General features: G+C 34.6%; 2 protein-coding genes across 2 annotated transcripts; both read right to left on the bottom strand.

The window, feature by feature from the left end:
* Nucleotides 212-1,292, bottom strand: LOC107615099 (ATP-dependent DNA helicase RRM3-like). Its single transcript, XM_016317213.1, has 2 exons — nt 1,202-1,292; nt 212-1,002 (listed from the first exon to the last, which is right to left on the bottom strand). The coding sequence occupies exons 1-2, from the start codon at nt 1,290-1,292 to the stop codon at nt 212-214; spliced, it is 882 nt and encodes a 293-aa protein (XP_016172699.1).
* On the bottom strand, nt 10,458-11,738 carry LOC107615100. Its single transcript, XM_016317214.1, has 4 exons — nt 11,531-11,738; nt 11,268-11,440; nt 11,023-11,159; nt 10,458-10,821 (listed from the first exon to the last, which is right to left on the bottom strand). Exons 1-4 carry the CDS (start codon nt 11,736-11,738, stop codon nt 10,458-10,460), a joined length of 882 nt encoding a protein of 293 aa, XP_016172700.1.

The following is an 18,915-nucleotide window of genomic DNA, read 5'->3' as shown; positions in this document are numbered from 1 at the left end:
AGTCCTTTAGATAGTCAATTTAAATTGCTTCAACAATTGCTTGGATTGGGTCGTTAAAATCTTTCAGTAAAAGTTCTTGTGGTATGTCAACTAACCCACATCCATCTTCTAGTTGCCCAAGCTTTCTATCACCTACATTCAGGATCCATCTTGCAAACGATTTCAATTCCTCACTATTGTGAATTCCAGTTAAAGTTCTTAATCTCATGTTCTATGTTAAGCTCAAAATTTGGCACTCATGCCACAGGTAAGAGGAATTAATTGAAGCATTAACAATGTCCTGTTTTGACCCTTTTGTGATAACTGGAAGAATTTGCCTGAAATCTCCGCTAAAGACTACAGTTTTACCACCAAAAGGTAGTGATAAACTTGAATCATTAGTAAAACGAAGCAAGTCTCTCATAGTCCGATCTAGTGCTTCAAAACAGAACTTATTCATCATTGGTGCTTCATCCCAAATAATAAGTTTTGTTTCAGAAATTAACTCTACCAATTGACTTCCTTGTTTAATGTTGCAAGTAGAATATTCATCAGGAGTAAGAGGTATTGCAAATCTGGAATGAGCTGTTCTTCCTCCAGGTAATAAAAGAGATGCTATACCATTTGAAGCAACTGTTAAGACAATTTCACCTTTTGACCTAATAGCAGCAGATAATATTTTCCAAATAAAAGTCTTACCTGTACCTCCATATCCGTATAAAAAGAAAACTCCTCCTGAATTTGAGTTCACTGCAGTAATAATTTTATCATAAATGGTCTTTTGTTCCGATGTCATTTGTGCTAAGTATTGACTGTGTTGTTCTGCTAACAAAACACGATCATAAAATAGTTCATCAAGTATTAATTTATTTTGCATAATTCCCCGCCTTTGAAGGTGTATGTTTTCCATATTAAGATATGGCATTGTTGGGAAATCACGTAGTGTCTTTCCGTTACTATTAAGTATTTGCTCGATTTCAATCAGAGTCAGTTGTAATAACTCAGATTCAGACAGAGTCAAATCTGCAATATGAATAAAACTTTCAATGAGTATGATATGATTTGTATGAAATTAGTAATGAATAATTTTTGTTAAAAAAATTCAGTTAATTTCTTATATTTTGTAACATGTGTATAAAAGCAGAATTATACAAAAAGTATGCTATAGATAAGAAATATAAACTTGAAAGGTAGGATTAAAATCTAGACAAGGAAATAAAACCTGGCGAGTTAAATATGGTGATATGATCATGTAGTATGCCATCTGATAATAGCGTAGAACTTTTTTCCCAAACGGCTTCAGGCCGTACCATTGTGTTTGACCACAAAAGTGTTGCAAAAAGATTGTGCACACAGTGTCCAGAGCCCCAGTGACTTGCTTCTTCAATTGCGTGAATATATTCTTGATCATCATCTAATAAACCTCGTGCATAACACGCATCTCTAAATGAAGAGTAGATGACGCTGATGAATTCATATTTGATGATATATTTTGACTCAATTTGGATGGATTCTAGCACATGAACTCACACTTAAGTACCAAAATAGCATACTTTTGTGTTTTGTCCCTAAATTGATATTAAATGTGAAAACATGCATTTTTGTGCTTAAATCGAGTAATTTAATTCCACTTTTATGCCATTCGATGCTGTGATATGTTTTGTGAGTGATTTCAGGTCATTTTGGCAAGATTGGCTAAGCAAAAGTGGAAGAAGGCATGTAGAAGGGAGAACACATGAAGATAACAAGGAAAAGCACACACAGCAAGGTGTGTGTGTGCACAAGCAAGCGTGCATACGCACAAAACCGAATCAGCCAAGTGTGCATGCACACAAGCCAGCGTGCATACGCACAAGAGAAAATTTGCATGTGTGCATGCACACAAGTACCTGTACGTACGCACAGGAGCCCATTCAGCCAAGTGTGCGGACGCACATGTCTGTGCGTCCTCACAGGACCCTGCACATGATTTCATTAATGAAACGCGTGATGTGCATTTTCTGAGGCCTTTTGGCCCAATTTTTGAAGGCTCAAGGCTGAAATGAAGTGCTATATGAAGGGGAATTGAAGACACATGAAGGCATTAGAGTAGAGGGCCACATTTTACATTTTTCTTAGCATAGTTAATTAGGAGTAGGAGTAGGAGTAGAGTAGAGAGCTCTCCTAGGGTTTATCAATTTCCTTTGTAGCATTTTATAGCAAGCTTAATTTTGGATTTTGATCATCTTTAATTGTAAGTACTCTTTAATTCCTCTTTAATTACATTGTCTTTATTTTCAATTTCCATTGGTTCAAGTTACTTTGTTCATATTTGCAATTTTGTGTTTCTTGAAGTTTTGATCAATGAATTTTATGCTTTATGCTCTCTTTATGTTTGATTGCTTGTTTATATTTGGTTTTGTTGATAGTTGGTTATAGTTTTCTAATTTTTCTTGCAATTTTCCATGTTTTACTCTTATGCACACAAGGTGTTTGTGAAAATGCTAATTATGAGTTATGAGTAGATTTTTCTACCTTGGCTTGTGGTTTGAGTTCCTAGGATACTAGAGTCATAATGTCTGACATTTAGTGGTAATTCTTGGGTAGTTAGTTGACTCTTGTTTCCATTGACGCTAGCTTTTTACTAACTAGTTTGGTAAGTTAGCTAGGACTTATGGATTAAGGTCAATTATGCTTGCTTGACTTACTCCTCGATGGTTGGGGTTAACTAGGCGAGATTGACTCTTCACAATTATCATAGTTGTGGTTATGACGATGATAGGATTCCTTGGATTCTCATTCCCAAGTCAAGGCTCTTTTGTTGCATTTATAGCATTTTCACTAGTTTTGATCTTGCTTCCCTTTACTTGTATTAATTCACAATTTTGCTTATCTCTTAGTTCTTTTATTGCTTAGTTCTTTTAATCTTTCATTTCTTGCTTGAAAACCCCTTTTTGCCTTAACAACCAAGGAAGTAACATCTCAATTGCGTCCTAGGGAGAACGACCCGATGTTGAAAGACTCTCGGTTTATATGTTTTAGAAATATTAAACTTTGTTTGAGAGGATGATTTGTTGGTTTGGGCTATACTTGCAATGAACCTATATATATTTTGATTAATCCTAAATCAACAATAGCTCCCTCATCAAGTTTTTGGCGCCGTTGTCGGGAAAGCAATTGAGTGCTATCTTTTGGTTGTTGTAAATATGTCCATAGTGTAAATAGCTTACTTTTTGGTTTTTTGGTTGTTTTTGTTAATATCTAGGTGTTTGTTTTTCTTGTTTGTTGATGTCTTTTGTTTTCACTTTTTACTTTCTCTATGAGATATCACCCTAGTTGCTTAGAGCTTGGTTGTGCGTATTTAATAGGGTATGATGAATTCCAATTGGGATTGTATCTTGGAGTGAGAAAAGCGATGGAGGGAGGAGGAATCTTTCCCATACTACAACGAGCCAAATCCTTCCCCAAGCCCTCCCCTATATGAATATCAAACCCAAGGATATGAAGGATACCCCATACATAACCTCCAACCACCAACCCTTCAAGTACCATATCATACACCTCCATGGAATCAAAATGTCTACACATCTTGCTACCAACGTTATGAACCATCACCCCTACCCTCTTATACACCACCTCAATACCCTCATCCACATGACACACCTTCCAACTATACAACCTTTCTCCCAACCTTTGAACCCTCTCTTCCACTCAAATTTGATGTTTTCCAACCCTTGCCCCAAGAACAACAAGACATTCAAGCATTCTTCTAAGAGCAAGAAGGGTTTCGAAAGAAGCAAGGGGAGTTCATTGCTATCATAGCCGAAGCGGTGAACCGCTTGGCCTCATTACGCTCAACCATTCAAGACATCCCCCTTGAAAAAGGTGGAGGATCAAGTAAGGAGTGTAGGAAGGAGGAGAACATGGAGCCTCAAGGAAAGGAAGAGGAGCCAAGGCTTGAGTCACAAGAGGAGGAAGGTAGAGCTAGTGAACCGGAAGAAGTAAATGGAGAGTCGAGGGAATTTGATCAAGAAGTGGGTGGCATCAACAATGATTTTTTGTCCACCTCGGTCAACCCCCTCAATGATCTAGAAGAACCCTTCCCTCTTGAGTATGAGAGAGATAGGGAAGAGCTTGAGAAGAGTGGTGAGGAAGAGGTGATCATCCAAGAAGTGGAGGCATACATGCAAGAGTTTACAAAAGTGACTCCAATCCAAAGGCAATTTGAATGGGTGACAATTTCCTCCATGAGCTTCATAGGCCCATACCAATATGCTCTATTGGAAATGGATCACCAACTTAAGGTGCTTCTTAGGGTGTTCAACAATGAAAGATTGGGTGTTGGTTGTCAAAAGAATTCAAGGTATAAGTGGTGCAAGATTCAATTGGGAGGAGTCCAACATTCAATTGGGTGCTTCAAAGGTGCTTGGGAAGGTTGTTCATCCAAGTGCAAAAGCAAGCATCAACAAGAGGGTGATAGAGAAACCAAAGTATGGGATCCGGGCATACATGTCTACAACCAACAATTTTGGATCCAAAGTTCTTACTTGAGGTTGCTTAGGAGCTTAATGTACTTCGTCTGGGATCCCGGAGGATCTTTGAAGAGCAAGCATGGTTGGCAACTCAAGGATGGGTGGAAGCACAAGCCTCCTTGATGTGAGCTCCAACCAAAAGTCCAACTTGAGGACTTTAAACCAAAGTGCTAGGTGGGAGACACCCCACCATGGTAATATCCTTTCAACCCTTCTTTCTTTTAGTTTTTGTTTATTGAATTTTGCCTCTTTAATTAGCTTAATTTGATTGCATTCTAGGTTTAAATTAGTTGTATTTTATGTTTGATCATGTGTTTTTGAAGAATGATGTGTTTTGGGCTTGAAAAACTTTGATTGATATCATGGTTCGTGCATTAGAAGCTTTAAAAAGGTTGCAGATACAGAGTTCTGTGCGTGCGCACAGCCATGTGCGTACACACACTTCTCCTGTTTTTCCCCATCTGTGCGTGCGCACCGATGTGTGCGTACGCACACCTGGTTTCACACGCTCTGTTCGCAGTACTCGCACCCTCTATGCACGTGCACTCCACCACATTTTCATTCTGTGCGCATGCACACCACTTTGTGCGTACGCACACATGGTCATTTTATATTAAAAAAAAGTGTGTTTTGTGCGTGCGCACAGCCCTGTGCACACGCACACGTCTTGACACCCCCTCTGCCAATAGCGCTCGCACGCCCTGTGCATCTGAATGCCCTTAAATTTGCTGGTGTGCGTACGCACGAGTCGCGGTCTAGGAAGTAATGAGAAAAGCTGCTCTGTTGCGCCACTCTTCACCTCCTTTCTCCTTTCCTTCTTTCCACTTCTACAACCCCTCAACCCCTTCTTCAGGCGACCACCACCTTCGCCATCCAACCTCCGCCGCCGGAGCCACCACCACCATCGTCTCTCTCTCTCTCTTCTCTTTTCACCTTCTTTCTTTCTCTTTCTTCTTCTTTCTCTCTTCTCTTCTCCGGCTAAACTCCGTCGCCGTGAGCCTCGCAGTGGCTAACACAAGTGTCACTGTTACCTATCTTTTTCTTTTCCATCCTTCAACTTTGCAATTTTCTTGCTTTAATCTTCCTTGTTTTGTTTAGTTGCTTGCTTGATTTCTATTTTCTTTATTTAACTTCGGGTATTTAGCTTAAGTTTTGCTTAATGATTTATTTGTTTTTTCATTGCAAGTATTCAATTTTGGATTTATGGGTTGTCGATGTTTGAATCTTTGCTCGAGTTTGTTGAATATGTGCACCGCATACTATGTGTTTGTTTAAATGCCTGAGTGAACTTTTTGTTTATGTTGTCATAACCATATGTGTTAGACTATATCCTTGTTTGGCATTCCAATATAGAATTGTGCACTTTTAAATGATTATGATATTATTTTGGATTGGAATTTCAATCATGTACTTGATCATTGTCTTGAGTTACTAGCACCAAATTGATTTAGAAATTGACTTTTTGTCTCTTATTTGGTACAATTTTTAAAAGGTACATATTCAATTTAGTAAATTGAATGGAATTGCTTGTTCATCATGGTCTTTAAGTCAATATAATCACATCACAAGGTATTTGCTCCTTGTTAATGCTTTGCATTTGTTTGAGTTGACTTAACTTGATTCTATCAAGACTTGTCACTTTTTGTAACAAACACCTTAACCATGTGATTATTTGATTATTCCTAAGGATGAACAAGTAATTTTCTTTTCATCATGGTTATTGTTAATTGTGCTATTTTATATCGATTTTGCTCTTTCACTTGCACACCTTCAATATCCAATAATTCCTACATTCAATTCACTCTTGTTATAGTTGTCTAAGTTTGCATGTGCCTGAATGACACTTATCTCTTACTTGCATCTTAGGCCATTTAATTGAGGAACTCATTCTTACTTTTTGATTGTGTTGATGCCACTTTAACCGGCCATTGTGTGTATTCCACACCACTATGCAAACTTCCTCAATTAGATGCTTATCTGCTTTCTCCTTTACCTTTTTGTGCTACTTGCCCTATAATTCCTAATTATACCTTATTCACTCTTTTTGAGAATGAGAGATAACGGCAAGGAGCTAGGAGAGGAGGAGGACACAAAGGATGGAGATGCCGAGAATGCATTGAGCATCGGCAATTTTCACACAACCCAAGCCCCCGCATCCGCCAACCGAAGGTGGAGGAACTTAGAGACATTCTCTCCGGATCATGTTCATGCACGGAGGACCGTGCAATGCTTAAGTGTGGGGGAGGATTCGTCATTTTAGGGTGTAAATTCTCTTTTATGAACACTTTGCACTTTATTTTTTGTTTCTTGTTATTATGTTTCTTGTAGATATTTGGAGTGTTTTTTTTTATTGTTGCATTGCACTTTCTTCTAGTATATATATATATATATATACATCTTAGTTCATCCATAGTTATTGCATCTTTCGCATGGTATATATTTTATAGATAGAAGTTGTGATTGGATAATGTGAATAGTATAGCACCTAATTCAATTTTGTCCTAATTGTTCATGTTAGTTTTTGGTTGTTGAAAATTAGAAAAAGAACTAGGAAATTTTGAAAATTGCATCCATCACAACATACATACATATAGGAAATAACTTTTGGTGAAAAACAACAAAGATTTCCAAGAATTTTGTTTCAAGGGCATTCTATTGAATTGATTGGGAAAATTATTTTCAAACTTGCTTGAATGATTTTATTTTGGAACATAGAAGAGTAAAGAACAAATACCTTGTGAGATTTGAGCCTTAATGAGTGGTTACACATTTTAACCACTAATTTTGTTCATTGTGTGATATATCTCTTCTATGATTGTAATCTTGGTTTTGTTTGATTCTTTATTTCCAACGATTGATGTTTTGAATTGCATTGAGCATGATTGAGGCCATCTTTGATAAAAGCTTACTTTACCCATATAGCCTACCCTTTGCATCTACCATTTGTTAACCCTTCTGAGCTTTATCTACCCCGTTGTTCTTGATATTAGCACATCACAACCTTAAGCGGAAAACCATGATTTACCTTGGATTGTATCCTTGACTAGCTTAGGTTGAGGAGTGTGTTGCATTTAAGTGTGGGGGAATTTTGGGAAATATTGGTAGTGAATGAAAATGTTTAATTTGGGTATTTCATTGAAAATTTTGGAAAATGGGAACAATCATGTATGAACTACTAAAACCATATGCATTTTATTTTCAAAAAAAAAGAGAGAGAAAATATTATCATCATAAAAAGGGAATGAAAGCTACCCTAAGTGAAGAGAAATGAATAAGAAATGCATATGTGATGTGAATGATAAAGCATACATGAATGTTTGTGAAAAAGAAATGGTGGGAAGTTAGGATTGCATGTCTTTATTATTGGGTTGATATAGGTTGAGTTGGATACTTAAATTAATCAAGGATTCAAACCATTTTTAGTCCACTTAGCTATATCTATCCCACCTTAACCCTAACCCCATTACAACCCTAATAAGTCCTCATGATAAGTGCATTCATGCATCACTTGTTGTTGATTGTTAGATGAAAAGCAAATCCTTGAAAACATGATTAGAGGAGACTTGAGTGAATTGACCCTTAGACACCGAGTGATTAGAGTGTACACACACACCTAGTGAGGTTCAATTACTCAATTCTATGTCTCCATGCCCTTATCATGTATTCTTGCAAGTTGTTTTGTTTTAAATGAGTGAATCAATTCTTTAGACTTTGATTGCATTGAATTGCTTCTTTGCTTCGCCCTATATGTCTATACACTTGCTTGGAATTTGATTGTTTTCACCAAATCAATAGGACATTATATATATATATATATATATAGTTGCATTCAATAAGTTGATTACCCCTTTTTGATCATTTTTCTTGTTGGTTTAGGAAGTCCTCATGATAATTACATTCATGCATCACTTGTTGTTGATTGTTAGATGAAAAGCAAATCCTTGAAAACATGATTAGAGGAGACTTGAGTGAATTGACCCTTAGACACCGAGTGATTAGAGTGTACACACACACCTAGTGAGGTTCAATTACTCAATTCTATGTCTCCATGCCCTTATCATGTATTCTTGCAAGTTGTTTTGTTTTAAATGAGTGAATCAATTCTTTAGACTTTGATTGCATTGAATTGCTTCTTTGCTTCGCCCTATATGTCTATACACTTGCTTGGAATTTGATTGTTTTCACCAAATCAATAGGACATTATATATATATATATAGATAGTTGCATTCAATAAGTTGATTACCCCTTTTTGATCATTTTTCTTGTTGGTTTAGCATGAGGACATGCTATTGTTTAAGTGTGGGGAAATTGATGAATCCATATTTGATGATATATTTTGACTCAATTTGGATGGATTCTAGCACATAAATTTATACTTAAGCACCAAAATAGCATACTTGTGTTTTGTCCCTAAATTGATCTTAAATGTGAAAACATGCATTTTGTGCTTAAATTGAGTAATTTAATTCCACTTTTATGCCATTCGATGCCGTGATATATTTTGTGAGTGATTTCAGGTCATTTTGGCAAGATTGGCTAAGCAAAAGTGGAAGAAGTAATGTAGAAAGGAGAACACATGAAGAAAATAAGGAAAAGCACACACAGCAAGGTGTGCGTGCGCACAAGCAAGCGTGCGTACGTACAAGACCGAATCAGCCAAGTGTGCGTGTGCACAAGCCAGTGTGCGTACGCACAAGAGAAAATTTGCATGTGTGCGTGCGCACAAGTACCTGTGCGTACGCACAGGAGCCCATTCAGCCAAGTGTGCGGACGCACACGTCTGTGCGTCCGCACAGGACCCTACACGTGATTTCATTAATGAAACGCGTGTTGTGCATTTTCTGAGGCCTTTTGGCCCAATTTTTGAAGGCTCAAGGCTGAAATGAAGTGCTATATGAAGGGGATTGAAGACACATGAAGGCGTTAGAGTAGAGGGCCACATTTTACATTTTTCTTAGCATAGTTAATTAGGAGTAGGAGTAGGAGTAGAGTAGAGAGCTCTCCTAGGGTTTATCAATTTTCTTTGTAGCATTTTATAGCAAGCTTAATTTTGGATTTTGATCATCTTTAATTGTAAGTACTCTTTAATTCCTCTTTAATTACATTGTCTTTATTTTCAATTTCCTTTGGTTCAAGTTACTTTGTTCATATTTGCAATTTTGTGTTTCTTGAAGTTTTGATCGATGAATTTTATGCTTTATGCTCTCTTTATGTTTGATTGCTTGTTTATATTTGGTTTTGTTGATAGTTAGTTATAGTTTTCTAATTTTTCTTGCAATTTTCCATGTTTTACTCTTATGCACACAAGGTATTTGTGAAAATGCCAATTATGAGTTTTGAGTAGATTTTCCCACCTTGGCTTGTGGTTTGAGTTTCTAGGATACTAGAGTCATAATGTCCGACATTTAGTGGTAATTCTTGGGTAGTTAGTTGACTCTTGTTTCCATTGACGCTAGCTTTTTATTAACTAGTTTGGTAAGTTAGCTAGGACTTATAGATTAAGGTCAATTATGCTTGCTTGACTTACTCCTCGATGGTTAGGGTTAACTAGGCGAGATTGACTCATCACAATTATCATAGTTGTGGTTATGACGATGATAGGATTCCTTGGATTCTCATTCCCAAGTCAAGGCTCTTTTGTTGCATTTATAGCATTTTCACTAGTTTTGATCTTGCTTTCCTTTACTTGCATTAATTCACAATTTTGCTTATCTCTTAGTTATTTTATTGCTTAGTTCTTTTAATCTTTCATTTCTTGCTTGAAAATCCCTTTTTGCTTTAACAACCAAGGAAGTAACATCTCAATTGCGTCCTAGGGAGAACGACCCGAGGTTGAAAGACTCTCGGTTTATATGTTTTAGAAATCTTAAACTTTAATTGAGAGGATGATTTGTTGGTTTGGGCTATACTTGCAATGAACCTATATATATATTTTGATTAATCCTAGATCGACAATAGCTCTCTCATCAGACACCATTGTATGTTTTTACATCTTGATAACTTGTTGGACCTCTTACAATATTCAATAGCATTCTAAGATAGTATAAATCACCGTATGATGGTGGGACAAAGAATAATCTACCAATTACTTGAGCACTTTTTCTTGGTTCCCAAGTTCTGATGCTCCGTTTCCAAACAAAATGAGTTGGGAAGTCATTGTAAGTTAATTGTCTGGCTGATTCATAAGTTGCATTTGCTTTGAACCATGCTATGAACATTGATTCTTTGATTGTTGCTCTGTTTACCGTGGTTTGCAATGTGACGTTATCTTCAAATAGAATCGTCTGCTCATTAGGCAAGTGAAAACTCAGCCATTCAACTGATGGTTTCCTATAATGTATATCATATGCAAATATCCTCCAAAAAGATTCACATGGAAAGATGTACCAATAATCATAAAACATTTTTATTTCATCTAGAATGAAATTAGCACGATCAACTTTTGAATTTGAATAGAAAGATGTTGTTACTCTATCATTTCCTTTGTTAATGTACTTGAATAGATACTTGATTTAACGTGATTGATTGCACCACTCAACATTTATATGAGCACCATATTTTAACAATAGGAATCTATTATAAGGCACAACATAACGATTATCCAACTGAATACCTGAAACCTCAATGGTTCTATTATCATCTTGACGCCTATATACTAGATATCCATTCTGATCAATGGTAGTAAAATCAACAAATTTTTTTGAAAAATGACGAACGCACTGACCGTTTTCCATGCAAGGGGAGTTTTTCTTTGCAAGCCCACATGGCCCATGTACCATAAAATGCTTAACTGCTTCATAATAATTTAGATCATGTAATGGATCTGGGATCTCAGCTGATATGATTTTGTCAATATCTTCTGGAGAAGGATATTTATATTCTGCTGCAAGAAATAGTAATATATGTGCATGTGGCAATCCACATTTCTGGAACTCGATGGTATATATCACTGCAACAAAGAATTGTTATACACCCCAATCAATTGACTTTTTCATACTGTAGTTTTTTTTTAAATGATTAAATAATAATGTTATTTTACCTGCTTTGGAAACACCAAAAATTCTATTTCTATGAATGTCTTTGATAAGCTTCTCCAACTTTGCTTTGAATAGTCTGCAAATTACATTGTGTCTGTCTTCAAGCTTCAAGTTGGTCTCTTTGCAATAACGTTTGATTTCTTCCCATTGTGGATTGCAAGTAAATGTAATAAATAAATCTGGATAACCAATTGATCTGTAGATGGCCATTGCATCTTGATAATTTTGGATCATATATCTTGGTCCACCTATAAAGGTTGCTTATAGAATAATGCGCTTTCCAATGTTAGCTGCTTCAATTTCTCCATTGAGAATTGCATCTTTTAGTCCCTTATAGATTTCAGCTCTAAATTCTTTTTGTTTTGAGTACACATATTTCAGCCTAGAAGCTTCAATCATTGAGTAGGCATCAACTATGAATTGTTGAAAAAGTCTTCGAGAATAGATCAAAACACCCTCACGTAAATTTCTATGCTATATTTTGAAAGCAAAGAAATCCCTCATACTTACATAGGAGCTTTCATTGTTAGGATTGGTGTTAACTATATTCAACGAAAGTTTTTCCCTCCAACCATCTTCACCATATGGAAACAATAAAGGATATTGTAATCCTAGGTATGACGGATGTAGTTCAAAAATCTGTTTAAGTTCACTAGACTTTGTTTCAATAATAATATCCCTTTCTTGTGTATGTGGATCAAAATCTTTGACAACCAAGCCTGCAACCTCATCAACTGATGGCAAGTTGTATGTTCTTCCATCTTTACCTCTTTTTCCAATGAGTTTAAGATGCACGTTTGTTTGGGGATTATTAGTCAGGACATCCCGCATCAAACGAAAAGATTTTGTAAGAACATTATGTGTATCTAGAATTTGTATAATGTCTAAAACTATGTCAACATTCCATTTATCTGCTTCTTTGTCAGAATTGAAAAGTAAAAGCAACTTGTGTAATTATTTTTGAAACACTGCATAGAAGTTTTTAAATTCAGATGAAGCAACATTATTATATGATACCTTACAACTGAAGTCCGGTTTTTAATCTCATTTTGAGTGTCATAAATGTATAGTTGAGCAAATTTTGCTGACGCTCCTTCTTGTAGCAATAAACTTCCCAGTAGGTGATAATTTTAACCATGCAAAATGAAGGTAGGGGGTCCTCGACTATTGTTGTTAACGGGTCTATCTATTTCGCCCCCGAACGAAGTAAAAGTAAACGTGCTATTATATGTGCAAGTATTATTTTGGAAATGAATAGCTTTTACATTTGAACCAAAGAATAACTCATCAAGAATTCCTGGTGGTTGTTGTAGTCTTGGTAGCTGCACTTGACCTCGACGGCAACACTAAGTGAATTTAGGATTTCTTGAATTATAATGTCTATCAATTTGTTCATCATGCCAGAACCTAGCGCCACGGTGCTCACACTGAAAATCTGGATCCCCCATATCTACATAACCTGTAAATTATGGGTTCTTTTTAAAAATCAACTTGAATGTTAAATAGGCTCTAAAAGGAATGATTCATATTTCAATGTACTACATTCTCTTTCATTTTACAACATAATGTCAGGCTGTAAATTATGTGGTTCTTCAACTGTACAATAAAGACATCAAAATTTGGCAGACTCGTGTAATAACAATAGCATATTCTAAAATATATGAATAAATATTTATGCGTTAATTAGATGACTTTCCTATTAGAAAATGAACCTTTACATGTGCTTCTTTAGATATTAATTTGGTTATATGAAACGAACAACATACCATGGTCTTCATGTGTTTCATCGTGATTGTCACAATTAGAATTGTCCTCTTCTACCGTGCCTGCCATTCAATAGTAATTCATAAGCTGTTAAAATTGGAGAATTCATTAAATACAGATACACTGAATTAGATGTTGCACTTATCAATTAAAATTAAAGATTGAGTACATAATATAAATGATCATTTAACTTATTTTATTTAGGAGCTAACAGTCAGGAATTTTTTTACAAAATGACACTGAGCATTGAATTTGGATAATATTATTTTCAAAAATACATCTGATAACAAAATTTGTGGCATTACAATTTGTTTGTTCAATAAATTTTTTATTTTGTTAATTCACGGGCATTATAAAACCACCTAAAAATAGTCAACTTAATGACTGAAGACATCTATTATTCTACATGCCAATTGGAGTTAAAAGTGTATAGATAGATTTTATTCTCTCTTTTAGCCTCCTTGCCATTCAATAGTGATTCGTAAGCTGTTAACATTGGAGAATTCCTTAATTACAGATACACTACAATAGAGGTAGCATTTATCAATTAAAATTAAAGGCTGAGTACATAATGTAAATGATTATTTAACTTATTTTATTCAGGAAGTAACAAATCAGAAAAAGGTTTTAAAAATGGCACTGAGCATTGAATTTAAATGATGTAATTTTCAAGAATACACCTAATAACAAAATTTCAGGCATTAGAATTTGTTTGTTCAATTGATTTTATATTTTATCAATTGACGGGCCTTATAAAACTACTAAAATACAATATCATTATAGAAACCTCAATAACTAACCACTAAAAAAAGTCAACTTAATGAATAAAGACATCTATTGTTCTACATGCCAATTGGAGTAAAAGTGTATAGCGAGATTTTATAACTGTCTTCTAGCTTCCCTGTCATTTAATAGTGATTGGTGAGCTGTTAAAATAAAAGATTTTCTTAAATACAGATACACTAAATTAGAGGTTCACTTATCAATTAAAATTAAAGACTGAGTAGATAATGTCAATGATCATTTAGCATATTTCATTCAAGAACGAACGAATTAGAAAAATTTATAAACAATGGCAGTAAACATTAGAATACACATGATAACAAAATTTGTGGCATTACAGTTTTTTTTGTTCAATTGATTTTGTATTTTATCAATTAACGGGCATTAAAAAAAGTCAATTTAATGAATACCCCCATCCCCTCTCTGTCTCTCTCTAGAAGGAAAACCCTAACTGAATACCCTCTCTATCTGTCTAAGTTCCAGCGCTGCCAGCAACAGTAGTGTTGACTTCTCTGTCCTTGTTGTGTCGTCAAGGCTAGAACTTTCGTCGTCGTCGTCGGCCAGCCCCTCTTCACCTGGATTCGTTAGCCTCGCATCGCCAGATGGTTTGCTCGGAGGTGCTGTTGCCATCGTGATTTGTATCCTTGTGGTATCATCAAGCCCACCTCTGTAGTCATCTTCAGCGGCCGTGCTGAACTCGTGTCGCTATCCTTGTTATCTTCGCCCGTCTCTGACGATGATCCCTCTCTCTATCAAGCTCACGGCCAAGTGCCATCATGTCTTACTCTGCCGCCGTGGACACTTCTACCGCCGTGGACTATTCGCCGTCTGTCTCTACTGCCATAAAAAATCATACGGTTTGATTATGTTATTCTCTCTCTTTCTTTACTTCTTCTGTAGCTCAATCTACTTTTTTTTATTTGGTTAATTATAATGATTCTGAATTGGTGTTTTAAGATTCTGGATTCTGGTAGTTGTAATTGCCAATAGAAGTGATAATTTTGTTTTGATTAACTCTATTGATTAACATAATAGAATCTGGTTGCTGCTTGTTTTGTTGCTTTTGTTCTTTTAATTTTGGAATACTTATGTTGAGTGTAGACGGAAATTTCAGAAACTTTTTGGAATTATTTTGTTGATCATGAAAAATCCAATTTGACATTGATGCCAATAATCACATGAAGCCTTTTTTTTAAAGATAATTTGTTTCATAATAACTTCTAAAGAATTTGAATGTGTATTTTTTTTATGGATGACATTTTATTTTGCTGTATGTAATCTGTTCTTGATGATTTGTCATAAGTTGTGGGTTTGGTTGAAAATTTGTTAATGTTTTTTAGATGTTTGAAGTTGTCTGTGATCTTTTATTGATAAATTATAGTCAAATTATTTTGTGAAATTGTGAGATATTAAATTTTACTAATTTAGAAATAATTTAATTAAAAATTTTGAAATTATATATTCAACTTTGAATAATTTTATTTTATATTTAAATAAACCTGTTGAACTCCAGTTGAAGCACAGTTACACAATTGAACAATTGAATCAGTCACTTACCGGTTGGATTCTAACAAACTTAGAAAACCTACTGTCATGATCTATTTGAAATATCTATTTATTTTCAAGTCAAATGTCCCTGCATTTTATGATTATATGGATATTATGCATAATATTACTAATACTTTGTTGAACAATGAATCCGTTTGAACCTATCTCATTTTTAACTACCGTATTTGTAATTTAAGTGATCTTATTTTGACTAACACAACCTTGTGTATAATAAGTAGCTATAGTTTCATCTTTTGACATATGTCATAGAATAATGATATTGCAAAAACTCAAATCAAGAATGACCAAATTGTTTAAAGAATTTTTTCTAGTAACCTAATTGTATACACCTGAGATAGTTGGGTAACTAAATTTAGTCCAAAATAAGAAGAAACTTGGTTGAATTCCTAAGGAAGTCTTCCGAAGATGTTCTCCTGATAGAGTTGCATGTTTTGGTGTTACATCTATTCGTCGAGAAGTATCACGATTTCTTGTAGACTTTCTCTGAATTTGGAAACTTTTGTTTATTTCCATAACAATACTTTCCCGTGCAGTACATCCTTGAAACAAAACAATTTTTAGACTTACACAGTGTTTGGCACAAATGAGATGCACGAAAACTGATTTCATGAAATTATATTTTGTTATAAATTTTAATTGTTTGTCATAAAAGGCATGCATACATATAAGTATTACCTTTTAGTTTCATGGATTCATTACTGCCAAATTAATGGCATGAATAACTATATTACTCATTAGACTTATTACCAGGTATGATATCTAGAATCTTATTAGATAAATAAAAAAGAAAGACACATATGGATGTTTACTAATCTCTATCATGTTCTTGCTTAATAATTTTTAGTTTATAGGAAAATATAGACAGATTTTGTGCTTAAAACTTCAATTCTTTTTGTGTAAATATTTTTCTTAAATATAATTGACTTATTTTACATAGACATTAAAGGTCAACTTGCCTGATTGTATTTCAGCAAGAGGTCGTCTAACAACAGAATAATCTTCTTTGAATGTGTGACATTGTGAGGAATTTGTTCTTTGATTCTCTGCAATGCAATGTCCAACACTTTATGTATTTCACACATAATAAGAAAAGGGAAAATATGCAAGTAGAAACTAACAAAAAAAATGTAACATTCGAATAAGAAGAGTATAATGTCATACTCAGATTGAAGCAGTTAATAGTAAAGATAAACAAAAGATATAACCTTCATGTGTTCGGTGATATAATTTTTGCTTCCTCCCAACAGCAATAGCATATCTCTTTTTTCTTGCATGTTTTGCTTTATCTAAATCCATCCCTGGAAATCTTCAGCAAAATTGTTGACATATCTCTGGAAATAAAGCTAAAAAAGGCATTGTATCGATGGAGGCTTAGGTTGTGAAACTAAGCATTGTATGTGTTTCATTTTCCTCTTTTGTAAAGGAAAACTACAAACTATTACAAATGGAGAATCAAAACAGCTGTATGCTTTACGTAAAATCAATGCAGATGTATCAGGTGAATGATCTCTATTAAAAGTTGTGAATTGGAAGTGTTTATTTATGATGCAGGTGTTAAAACAAAAAGCTGTGTGAAAGTCTAAGACAGATAAAAAAAGATTTGTTGTGACCTACTTATCCTTGTTCTTGGTTAGATAGTTGTGTACTCTTTCTATATACGCTACATAGAGAACCAATCTACAACTCAGATTTAAGTTTATTATAAATATTCTTGGGAGTAAAATACTTTCCTGATAATGTTAAAATAGAATCCCACTAAGAGTGACTTGATGTGTGCATTATCTAATAGACTATGCATGTTCTCCATTTGCATTTATATGTACAATTTGTCTTGTACTATTTGTTTATTGTTCCCATATATTGGTTCCGTGAATGTCTAATTTTCTATAATATTGTGCTTTTTTCTTTCTTATCATAGGAAAAAAACTTAGGAATGTGGTTAAAGGCTATGTACTCATGGGAATTTGTGAAAGTGGCATTTGGTGCAAATGCATACGTTATGACTTTTTGTTTTTTCTTCCTTTATTTTATTATTGTGTTTTGTGCTATTTCAATGTTGAAAAATAATCAAGCATAAAATTTGTTTAATGGCTAAATTTAACTAACAGTAATAGTTTGTTAATTTGTTTATTTTGGCCATAACTAAATTTAGGATTTATTTTTTTTTCAAATGTCTTACAAATCCAGGGATAAAATTAGTTCTGTACTGTCTTTCCCAAGAAAACTTTGTTATTTTTTTAAGATTTTCCAGTTATTTCTAATGTTGATGGGATGGGGCTGAATTTTTTTTATGATATTATTTAGTATTGTATAAAGGAAAACTCAGAACGTTTGTTTTCTTCACTTATTTATTTATTTATTGTTAATTTAAGTTTTTTTCTGTCTGTTTTGTTTAAGATATCTTAATGCCACTGGCCTAATGTATTTTATGTAATTCTTTTTCTGTTTTTGTTTTTGTGTTCAAAAAATTATATATCTTACTATTATTGTAACACCCTAATATTCAAATCCTTATGCTCGAGTCATAAGTCAATGATATTACGGTGGTACGACTCTCAGGTGGATTTTTAATATATAAATATAGGTAATTTTGAAAAGAGTATTAATCGAGAAGCCTGAAAAGAGTAGAAATAAAATCGCGAAGACGTATCACTCACGTTTTGACAACAAAAGATAAACCGTGAAGCCGAAAACGATATACGGACAAGGCGTAGAGGAGATTAAGAGATAGATAACAGATAGATATATATAACATAAGTAAATAGCCACTAGTCGCGACCCGCGAAGTTTAGGCCGGCTAGGGTACAGTATGAAAGTAGATGACAACAGTATATCCTAATCTCTCCCAAAGGAAACATAAGAGCCTCTATAGGCAAGTTCCAAAAGAGTTCAATACATAATATAATCTTTTCAAAACATAGGTGGAGAGATTCTAATCAAACACAAAGTAGAGGAAATAAAGATCTTCGCCGTCTCCCAGACGACCCACAACTCACTTCTGAGCACCTGGACCTGTATCTGAAAAACAAGAGATATATACGGAATGAGAACCCCGAGCCCATGGGTTCCCAGTACGGTAAAAGTGCCAAATAAATACAATGCACAGCAATAAAAACTCACTAAGCATCCTAAACTTCTTCACCAAATATTCATCCTAGGTTCTCGCTAATCCATGAATAGGCAACTGTCATAAGGGAGTGCTAAATCTAATTCATGTTTCACATATTTCCCAACTCGCTGACTCTTCCACGAATCAGACTCAAAATTATAA

This window comes from Arachis ipaensis, chromosome B09 (genome assembly GCF_000816755.2).
Source record: "Arachis ipaensis cultivar K30076 chromosome B09, Araip1.1, whole genome shotgun sequence".
NCBI classification, from domain to species: domain Eukaryota; kingdom Viridiplantae; phylum Streptophyta; class Magnoliopsida; order Fabales; family Fabaceae; genus Arachis; species Arachis ipaensis.
The sequence above is the reverse complement of the archived record's forward strand: the minus strand, read 5'-3'. Positions and strand labels throughout refer to the sequence as shown.